The sequence below is a fragment of the Bison bison genome, unplaced genomic scaffold, assembly GCF_000754665.1.
Source record: "Bison bison bison isolate TAMUID 2011002044 unplaced genomic scaffold, Bison_UMD1.0 scf7180017864317, whole genome shotgun sequence".
Taxonomy (NCBI): domain Eukaryota; kingdom Metazoa; phylum Chordata; class Mammalia; order Artiodactyla; family Bovidae; genus Bison; species Bison bison.
The window spans coordinates 5,514,708-5,526,236 of NW_011494889.1; the positions used below are offsets into that span (position 1 = coordinate 5,514,708).

An 11,529-nucleotide genomic window follows, 5' to 3' on the forward strand; every position below is an offset into this window, starting at 1 on the left:
GGGTGGGAGAGAGTGATAAATTAGGAGTATGGGGTTAAAAGATACACCACTAATCTAAAATAGACAAACAATAAGGATTTACTCTATAGCACAGGGAACTATATCCTATAATAGAAAAGGATCTGAAAATACATATAGCTGAAACACTTTGCTATACATCTGAAACTAACACCATATTGTAAATTAACTGTACTTCAATTAAAAGAAGAGAGTACATACTATCAACATAATTTATCACTGTTGATGTTGACCCTGAATACCTGGCTGAGCTAGTGTTCTCCAGTTTCTCCACTGTAAAGCTTGTCTTTTCCTTCTCCTTTCCATACACTGGAAGGAAGTGACTGTGTGCAGCCCACACATAAGAAGGCAGGTGTTATGTTCCCCCTCCTTGAGGGTACAGAAGCTACGTGAATTACACGGAATTCTTTTGCACAGGAGATTTGCCTCTTTTCCTCCCTTGCCCTTTTTTTAAACTGAGTTACTTAAATTTGCATTTTCGGTGTACACACTTTCTGGATCACTATTAGGTTTTTTTTTTTTTTAATTTTTTTTAAAATTTATTTTATTTTTAAACTTTACAATATTGTATTGGTTCTGCCATATATCAAAATGAATCCGCCACAGGTACTATTAGGTTTTGATACCACATTTATAGTACTTTACAAGATAACTTGGAAGCTTTTCACCATTTTCTTTGTTCTAGAATATTTTAAGTAAGAGTCAGTTTTTCTAACATTCATGCTTCTGACTTTTTCTTGCATCAGTCTTGGTAACTTACACTTTCTCAGCACTTTCCAGTATCACCAACTGATAAGGTCTAAGTATGTATATACTATACTGGCACACTGATGAAGGACTGAGATTATAGGAACATAGGAGATTATAGTTATAAAGGAACTAGTGTAGCTTTGTTCTTATACTACTCCACTCCCTGCAGTCAGGCAAACCTCAATTCAAGTCCTAGCTTTTCAACTTAATGGTTGTATGACTCTGAGCAAGTTTTATTTTAATTAATTCTGTTTACAGCATGCAGTAGTTATATAAATCAACACATACTGCACACAAAGGCTTTGAAAGCAATCAGGTTGTTGGGAACAAAAGCGAATACCTTATCACCATGCTCTCCTTCAAGATTTTAATGAAATACCATCTTTAAATGCTAGGGAGGAATCATTCATTACCTTCTTAAAATATGTCCGCAAAATTGCACCATTTTTCATGTTCTCTTTTCATTTTACATACCTGAGGTTCTCCAGAGATGTCAATACAGCTAGTTCCATTTTCAATACATGCTTTTATTACCGGTTCTCCATAAAATCGGTACTGGGAGAATAAAGAATACCAACAGTTTAGTCTTACTTGGCAAGCGTAAATGAAGGAATACCATTGAGTTTTGGAGGTACAGTCTTGGTTATCAAGAAATCAAATATGAATAGTCTAAATAGAAAATGAGAAAATAATATAACTGCAATATACTGACATTCACTATGTAAATAAAGGACTGATGGAATTATCTCTAACTGAAGATAAACTTGGAAGTTTCATAGAATCAGTGACTCATTTGAGTTGAATTCTGAAGAACAGTAAGGATTTGCCAGGAAAAAGAAAATCCAAACAAAAGAAAAATTATATGTAAAAGTGTAAAGAAGATGTGTGAAGTGATGCTCAAGATACCTGAAGCTCAGAATATTTGAGAGGGAAGTGTAAGAGATGAGTCTGGAGAGAAATACTTGGGCCAGATCAGGAATGACCGTAAGTGACATGCTATCAAGACTGAACTTTATCTTTTCTGCATTGCTGAGCCCTCCTGGAGGATTTGAAATAGGACAGTGATGAAAAATTTATAGTGCAGACCTATCACTCTGCCTGTGACATTAGAAAACAAAACTTATGGCAAGGAAGAAATGAAGGACAAAACTAAGAAAGGGGAAGGATTTACTAAGGGTGAGATACACTTAAAAGAAATGATTTGACTTCCTGATTAGCAGGACATGGAGGCCAAAAACCAGTGGCTGTATTAGACAAAATAAAGAAAAATAGGATAAAGAGGTTTGGAAGGGATAAGTTTAATCTTGGACATAGTAGATAATCTGAGTGATTTTATCTCCCAAACTATTTGTTGCTCAAACTCAAGGAATTGCACATTTTAAAACTGTATACAATAGTTAATACATCAGAGTCAGTCCCATTTCAAAAGAAGCATGATGAATTTTTCCTTTTGAGGGTAGGGTAGGAGAAGAACAAGCTCCCCTGCTTCTCTCATTCCTCACAGCAAAAGATGGAGAATGGAGATGGTCTGCTTCTTCTAGACTTTAAGAAACTGGCAAAGGGACACTTAAAAGGCAAGTCAGGGCACTGCAGGGACTGACCTTTTCAAGTAGGTTACAGGCTCCTCTCTACCTAACTCCACAGCCTCATCTCCACAGCCTTCTCTCCCCCTTCTTAAAAACAGCAAAAGACACTGGAATGACAGGACTGGGAAAGTGTGTTTAAATTCTAGTTCATCCTCTGCCACTAACCAACACTAAAATTACTGAAGCACTTCACCTCTGAGGCAACACAGCGTAGCGGAACAAACAAGGGCTTTCAAGGCACCAAGAACTAAGCTCACATTTTAAAATCCCTCATCTACTAAATTGTATGAATTTATTTACACATCACGGACATAGATTACTATACTAATATACATTTTTAAACATACATAAAAGTCAAAGGTCTTTTCTTCTTGTACTCAATGGATCATCTTAGGTAATATTTACACACATCCATTTGAAATTCATTTAGTGACTTCCTTGGCCTCCTGATTATTTTACCCCCAAATATCTCAAGTTACCAGTAGTCTACTTGTGTCAGAGTCACCTGGGCCCTCATTAAGCCTGCTGGTTATTCAGTCCCACCTCAATGCCCTCCAGTAAGAAGTTTTCTGGGGTAGACTCCAGGAACCATCATTATATATAAGCCTCACTGGTGACTCCAATGTACATTAGAGGTAAAGAATTGCCTCCCTAGACATTCTCCCCAGAAAATCTCACCAACTTTCTGGATTTCAATTAAAATATGTACGCTGATGACTTCCAACTCCTATCTTCAGAGCTGCTCACTGATGAGGTTGCCTCATCTGCAGCTTCTGTCATAAAATTCAGGATCCACAAAAGCACAGAACATTTGGCAAAACTAATTTCTCTTAGGCTTCATTTTCCTTCCTCTATTTCCTCTTCATCTTGATTTTGTCACTTATTTAGAGAAAATAATTCCATTATAATTCCATTACATATTTCCTGTCTTAACTTAAAAATATCTAGCATACACCTCAGTTTCAATACATCCAAAATCAGATTCATCATCTTTCTCTCAAAAGCAGTTTTCCCCTCTCCACTTCCGAGCACAGAATACCATAAAGAATAATGCTTAAAAGTATTCATTCAGTCATTTTCTGTATATTTTGACATACTGCTTGTTTATAAATGCCTGATTAGTTCTACACATATCATTTAGTTCTCACGAAAAAGACCCTCACAAAGTAGAGAAATGGGTCTTAAAAAATACCTTCAAAGAAACAAATTATGACACCAAAACTAGCAAACTGGCATCTACCCTGGGAGAATAATCCATATTACAAAGTAAAAACAACCTTCAGAGCAGAGGTTAAGGAGCAGAATGTTTTGGAGGCAAAAAGCTAGAGAAGACTGTAAACCATCCAACTGGACAAACATCCAGAAGGTAATTAGATCCAGCAGTCTGGAGTTTAAGGGGTAGGTTTTCAGTGGAAATAACTTAAAGTAGGCATCATCAGCATACAGACGATATTGAAAGCCATGGATTTCTAATCTTTCTGACTATGGCCCTAAGAAATTCATTTCACAGTGACTCCATACACAAATGTTACCTGACATGAAAGCTTCATGAACCAATACTTACCTTTATTATGTGTAATTCATCCTATTTTCTACTTCAGTCTATCTGATTATTTTCTTTTTATTGCCTAGTCTTAATCCACTGAATTGATTTCACAAGGTTTAAAAAATATTGGCCCAGTTACAATTTCTGTTTGGGGTAATGAAAATGTTCTAGAAATAAAGTGCTGATAGTTCTATAAGACTGTGAATGTACTTAATGTTACTAAAGTGTATACTTAAAAATGGTTAAAATGCTAAATTTTATGTTATATACATTTTACCACAATCATAATCACATTTAACACTGGTCCAGCAAATGTAAACAGAAGAGAGTTTCTAAGGCTTAAGCTCTGAGGCCTCTGGCCTCACAGGAGGATAAAATGCTGTGGGGTTGGGGAGGGGGACTAGGAAAGGGCAAGAATTTAGAAACTAAATGAAGAAAGGAAAAAGTGATCAACTGGAACAAATGCTGAGAGGCTTGACTAAGAAGAGCAATGGGAACTGACAACTGGATCTGACAGGACAGGGATGTCGGCAGAGTAGTCTCATTGAAGGCCTAAGGATAAAAGCCTGATGAGACTAGAGAGACGAGAAGGTGAGGAAGAGGAGACAATGAGTAAAGAGAAGTCTTTCAAGAAGTTTTGCTAAAAAACAGGCACAGAAAAATGTGAGTAGTTAGAAGGGTATGTAGAACTAAGGAAAGTTTTTCTATAAATGAGAGATATAATCCCACATTTGTCTGTTGAGAGGAATAATCCATCAAGATGGAAAATTTGATGATAACAAGAACACATGTAACTATAAACCTGTAACTATAAAGTCTTCGAATATGGTGCCCAACAGAAGCAGGGGCAGTTTTTCCTCATAAAAGGAGGTAAGGCAAAGTCAAGGTATAATGCGATAAGTAGGTAGTATAAATTCTCCCGACAGGCAGGGAGAGAAGGAGGGAGAAAGGGAAGGAGAAAGAAAAGAGACAAAGAAAGGAAGAAAGTTACCAGGTAAGAGAGAGAAAAAAGGAAAAACAGAATAGGATGTCAACAGTATGAGAAAAATGAAGTTATAAAACTGTTGCTTCAGAGAACAGAAGAGGAAATAGCCTAGGGAAATAGAACTGCTGGAAATACTGAGACTGTACATGAGGTTTGTAATCACACATTTTAAGCGGGACCAGTCAGCATCATGATGGATTTTTCTCCAGCCACGCTGGGTTACACATGTTCAGGTAAAGAGTAAGCAGGGAGCTGGAACAATCAGGGCTCAGGTCTTTCCAGAGTATGCGGAAGGAGGGACAAGTTGGTTGAGGATGTATATAAGACAGTGATTCAAGCAACAAACCACAGAGCCACATTCTAAGCTAGTTAAGAACAAAATAAATTGAAATAAACAATAGAAATTTATTTTATTTTATGACAATCAAAAAATTTCTGCTTTCATTTAACAAAATTATGAACAATTTCCTAAATGCTTTGACAATTAGGATTGCTTCCTCAGATCAGTAAATGTCATCAACATTCACCGTGTTACACAGACCACAAGTATCTCTTTCTCATCCAGGCCAACAGCAGCAGCTAAAGGTTCTCTTGTCAAAATATCTGGACCCAACCACTTCTCTCCCCCTCTAACACTCCTACTCTGTCCTTGGCTTGCTTGCGTCATTCTATTCTTGGTTCCCTACCATCTATTTTCCTCTCAGAAGCCAAAGAATTTCAAAACCGTAAATCAAATTATGTCAACCTGCTTTCAACCGTTCAATAACTTTGTCATATTTAGAAGAAAAATCCAAACCCCAACCTTGACCTTTCAGACCTAACCACCTAGCTCCTGCATATCTCTCCAATCTAACTCCCCACCTCTCTGCCCTGTTCACGCCCAACTACACTGGCCTCTCTCACACTCCTCCATCTCTCCAAGAACATGCTCATCTCACGACCTTTGTATTTGCTCTTCCCTGCAATCCCCTACCCTCCAATACACACACGGTTTATTCCCTCACTGCATTCAGGTCTCTCTGCAAAGTTCCTATAGAGACTTTCCCTGACCATCCACCCAATAGAGACTGGTGTGCCAATCTTTTTCTCTCTCTTCCCTGTTGTATTTTTCTTTAAAGCACCTGTCACTTACCCACTATTATAACATTATTTTTCTGTCTCCTCACTGGACCATCAGCTCCACGAGAGATTTTCTGTGTATTTTCTATATATATATTTCAATAAATATTTATTGAATAAATGAATGAGTCCTTTTAAAATATCTTTCTTTGTACATGCATTAACATATACACTGGTACAGCAGTACACAATGCAATTTTAAAAATAAATAAAAAGCAGATTGTGGGTACATGCTCACTTTTTTAGTTAAGGGGTATATAGCACACAACAATTATAGCTGTAGCCACTAAATAAAACAGCAACATTCCTAGAGTCTAGTGTCACTCTCTCTTTCAGGAGACTTTGGTCATATTCATTTGCTTCTCGTGAGAAGTAAAAACTCCTCGTAAGGGGTTAATGTCCTGAATCAATTCTTCTGTTCCTTGCCCTTATGTTTCTCTGGAATACAAAATACCAGATTCTGCTAGAAATGAATAGATTTTTTGTTCTGATACAAAGAAGGGCAGATTACTTACTGGGCCTACACAGTTGAGGACAACTGTTGCCTGTTTAGCCATTTCATCAAGTGAGGCTGGATTAGTGATATCACAAATTATTATTCCAACTTCAGATGACAGTGTCGGTCTTCCTGAAATAAAGAATAAATCGTTTTAGGCAAATCCCAATACAGTATTAGATCTCCCAGATCCTCCTTTCATAATAACCAGTGATGGAAAATGTACTAAGAGCTAATTCTTCCTCTCAAACAAAAGATAAAACTGTTTTTAACCAGGTAATTTTAAAAAGGGAAAAGACTATGAGGAAAATGGAGTTCATACGAAGGGTTAATAAAACACGTTGCTGTTGTTTAGTTCCTAAGTTGTGTCTGACTCTTTGCAACCCCAGGGACTATAGGCTACCAGGCTCCTCTGTCCATGGGATTTCCCAGGCAAGAATACTGGAGTGGGTTGCCAGTTCCTTCTCCGGGGGATATTCCGGATTCAGGGATCGAACCCTGTCTGCTGCACTGCAGGGATTCTTTACCACTGAGCCACTGGGGAAGCTCCCTAATAAAACAACTTATTAACGTTTAAAAGAAAATCTAACATAAGGAATGTGTAAATGACAACTCTATGTAAAATGCCAATTTTACAAGTTTTCAGAAGATGATTTTCCTAACTTCCTCTCCAGGAAGAATTATAAATGTAGTTTCTTATCCTCCCTTAGCTCAGTCATGTCTGACTCTTTGTGACCCCATGGACAGTAGCCTACCAGGCTCCGCCGTCCATGGGATTTTCCAGGCAAGAATCCTGGAGTGGGTTGCCATTTCCTTCTCCAGGGGATCTTCCCAACCCAGGGATCGAACCCGGGTCTCCTGCATTGCAGACAGACGCTTTACCGTCTGAGCGACCAGGGAAGCCTATTAAATAAACTACATATGATAAAATTATGAGGTGGAGGGGAGTTAACATTAACATAATGAAATAAAAGAGGATTGAAGTGTAAAACACAGTCTAGGGAAGAACATTCAGGTTCATAATAAGGAAATAATTGGAATAAACTGTATCAATAGAGTAGGAAGGTTTCATGGGTCAAGGTGTATTCCCTGCAGTAACTTGATGTGTGCATTGTAAATGGTAGCCAACTAGGCTGTATCCGTACCATCTTCTTGAACAAAAAAAAAAAGGAGGAATTTTTAAAAGGAAATTTTAATAATGAAAGTATTTCTTCTGGAAAAGTAAAGAAAGACCAGAAAGCTCTTTGGGAAAGATTCTGTACTTGGTAGTGGTAGCAGAAGAGTTGTAGAAGAGTCAGCCTACATGCTATCTTCTGTACAAATCACAAACAAAATAGGTTCCAAATTCCCACCATAACAGGACTCTGTGTAGAATTAGAAGGAAGTGAGATGAAGCTTAAACAGAAGAATGAAGAATATCCAGAACTGTAACAGGTGCTATTTGTCTGTATGAAGGGGCAGTAGGGTGGAAAATTACAGTTAAAAGCAACTGACTCCTCACCTAAAGGTCTCCCTGCAATCCGAGGGCCATGAGATTAGGGTGTTTGTGTGTATGTGACTCTCTCCTCCTTATCTGAATCCCAGCATTTAGAATAGGACCTGACATTTAAAAGACCACTCAATAAAAAAATGTTTCAATGAATGCAGAAGGAGTAAGTAAACGCCCAAAACAAAACCACACCAAAAAAATTGGGGAAGGTTTAATAGAGGGACCACTGGAGAATTCTTACAAGCAAAAATGAAATTAAAAATTAAAGCCACAACAATGTTATCATTAAAAGTCCTAAGCTTTCTCTCCCATTTCCAAAACCCGGCAAAGAGAGTACAAACAATGCTGAAGAAGCCAGTGCTCTACCGTTCTATCCGATCAAGTATCTAGAACTTCCAGCCCTGCAACCCTGGAAACAGGGTACAAGGTACCCCTGGCTCTAGAGGGGGAGGGAGCAGAATGGAAAAATTAAAGTTCCTGTTTCGCCAGCGGGGATTCCGTAAGGGAGAAAATGAAGGGGGGATTTCTCTCTTTTTGTTTTAGTAAATGGGGAAAAGCTCTGACACCATGTGAAGCATCGCTCTCTTCTTCCTGACCTCTAGCAGGTTTGGGAACCTCGAGGGGCACCCAAGGGAGAGAAGCGCTCATTTAAGGCGAAGGGAACCCCTCAGCCGGGAAAAGGGGGCTCGTGGGGGTGAGAGCCGCGGCGGCGGGGCCGAGCCCGAGGTCCCGGGACGTCCCAGCCTGCCCCCTTTACCCAGCTTCATGGCAGCCCTCTCCAGCACTCGCAGCAGCTTCTCCCGGGAACGGCCCGCCACGGCCCAGGGCAGATGGGAAGTCCGCTCCGGGGACACCTGCTCCCGCGCCACCTCCTCGGTCACGAACTGGCCGGTAAAGCCAGAGGCGCCGAACACCACCAGGTGGAAAGGCCTCTGCTGGGTCGCCATGACGAACCCACAGCGATGCAAGACCCGGGGCGGGCTGAGCCCACGGCGCCTGCGCCTCAGGCTGCTACCACAGTACCGGGCGCAGCAACCGACTCCGCCGCGGCCGCTGCGGTCTCAGCCGCCTGCGCGCCGCGCTCCCTAAGTCTCGCGCGCGCAGCCTCTCCACAGCCACGCCCACGGCCCCGCCCACGCCGCGGGGTGCCCAGGGGCTGCCACGCCCACTCCTCGCGTGTGTTCGCTGCCCGCGAGGGTTTTGTGTTTCCCAAGCTTCCCAGGTTGGCGGGAGCAGACGGTGGCTATCCTCCGACCTGTCGATGGTCTGGCACAGCTCTGACCCCCTTAGGTGTCGCATCTTTTCGCTCTTCCGTAGGCTGGAGGGGCGGCGGCTGCAGCCCGTTATTCCTTTTTTTTTTTTTTGGCGAGAGGATGCTGCTCAAAGCGAGAGTTTGCGAAAACCTGATGGACTGCAAGGAGATCCAACCAGTCCATTCTGAAGGAGATCAGCCCTTGGTGTTCTTTGGAAGGAATGATGCTAAAGCTGAAACTCCAGTACTTTGGCCACCTCATGACTCATTGGAAAAGACTCTGATGCTGGGAGGGATTGGGGGGAGGAGAGGAAGGGGACGACAGAGGATGAGATGGCTGGATGGCATCACCGACTCGATGGACGTGAGTTTGAACTCCGGGAGATGGTGATGGACAGGGAGGCCTGGTGTGCTGCGATTCATGGGGTCGCAAAGAGTCGGACACTACTGAGCGACTGAACTGAACTGAACTGATGGATGGGAACTCTGCCCACGCCAAAAACCCTTATCTTTTTGTTTGTTTGGTTACAAAGCACATTACCTAGAGAGTGTCTACTGAGCCAGGTGGAAGTGGAGGGTGGACATGATATCTATGTCCCCCTCCCAGGGCCGACTCTGCAGCGCCCTCTGACCAGGCTCCGCCTCCACCGTCTGAGTGCCCTCCGGTCACGTCAGGGACCCTCCTTGGTAATGCAGAACACAGTTAATGGTGAAGCTCCGCTTAATAAGGACTATAGTCCAGGACACCGCCTCTCAGATGCCTCTGAGGAGCTATTCTGAAGAGGTGGGGAGAGGTCAGTATATATGGGACTTTAGTGAAGGGGAAACAAGCACAATTTTGCCAGAAGGTTGTTGCTACTTCGGAGGCAGAGATGTCTCCGTTAATGATTTTAGTGCTTTGCTGCTGCTGCTAAGTCGCTTCAGTCGTGTCCGACTCTGTGCGACCCCATAGACGGCAGCCCACCAGGCTCCGCCGTCCCTGGGATTCTCCAGGCGAGAACACTGGAGTGGGTTGCCATTTCCTTCTCCAATGCATGAAAGTGAAAAGTGAAAGTGAAGTCGCTCAGTCATGTCCGACTCTTAGCGACCCCATAGACTGCAGCCTACCAGGCTCCTTTGTCCATGGGATTTTCCAGGCAAGAGTACTGGAGTGGGGTGCCATCACCTTCTCCATAGTGCTTTGCTAGGTATGAGAAAATGTAAGAGATTGGGCTCATAAAATCTCCGACTATCTAAAGATCTGTTCTGCCAACTTTTCCCAGAACACAGAGTGTTTTTTGGGGGGAGGGGAGGGGGTGTGGTTGAAGGTCAGTGATCAGGCTAGTGACTCCATTCTTGTAGAACCAGATGGCGAGTGACAATTTTTAGTTGACTGTATGCATATGAAATGTTAGAAGAATATATGACAAATCTTTATTTTTAAAAAGAGCTGTTGGGGGAGCTTCCCTGGTGGCTCGGTGGTAAAGAAATCACCTGCCAGTGCAGGAGACAGGGCTCCATTCCTGATCTGGGAAGATCCCACATGTTGCAGAGCAACTAAGCCCATGCACCACAACTGTTGAGCCTATGCTCTAGAGCCCAGAAGCGGAAACTACTGAGCCCACACGCCCTAGAGTCTGTGCTCTGCAACTAGAGAAGACAGGGCAATGAGAAGCCTTGGCACCACAACTAGAGGCCCCTGCTCTCAGCAACTAGAGAAAAGCCTGCACAGCAACAAAGACCCAGGACAGCCAAAAATAAATAATTTTTTTTTTAAAAAGAACTGTAAAATGCTTAAAAACACCTTACACATCTTAAATAGTCAATACATGTTAGCTATTGTTAATAGTAATAGCAATAATTATTGAGGAGTGGGTTTGTATGAATTAGGGAGGAGGAAAGGGACTTGTACTTTTCACTTTTTAACCTATTTATACTTCAATAACTTTTGTTTTTATCTCTTTGACTGTGCCAGGTCTTAGTTGCCATATGTGGGATCTAATTCCCTCACCAAGGATCAAACCTGGGCCCCCTACATTGGGAGTGCAGAATCTTAGCCACTAGACCACCAGGAAAGTCCCTAAACTTTGTTTTAAACAGGAATTATATTACTTTTATAATCAGAATTTTTTAAAAAGGAACAGGAGCGGGCTTTGAGAAGGGGCTAGGGAGCAGCTGTGGGGATCACCCTGATGGTTTGCAGTCCTGTTGCTGGGGCCAGTTCCTCTTGCCACCTGGACAGGATTTTTGGTCCACTGTCACACACAATAATATGAATGAATCTCATAAACACTAATTTGGATAAAGAA

General features: G+C 41.8%; 1 protein-coding gene across 1 annotated transcript in view; it reads right to left on the reverse strand.

Moving 5' to 3' along the window:
• SCCPDH (saccharopine dehydrogenase (putative)) overlaps positions 1 to 9,087 on the reverse strand; it is a 30,026-nt gene extending 20,939 nt beyond the window's left edge. The window contains exons 1-3 of the mRNA XM_010852891.1: positions 8,747 to 9,087; positions 6,520 to 6,632; positions 1,243 to 1,323 (exon numbers count right to left, since the gene is read on the reverse strand). Of these exons, the coding sequence (XP_010851193.1) occupies positions 1,243 to 1,323; positions 6,520 to 6,632; positions 8,747 to 8,936 (384 nt within the window). The 5' untranslated portion in view covers positions 8,937 to 9,087. The remainder of the gene's footprint in view (positions 1 to 1,242; positions 1,324 to 6,519; positions 6,633 to 8,746) is intronic.
• Positions 9,088 to 11,529: the final 2,442 nt, after the last annotated feature.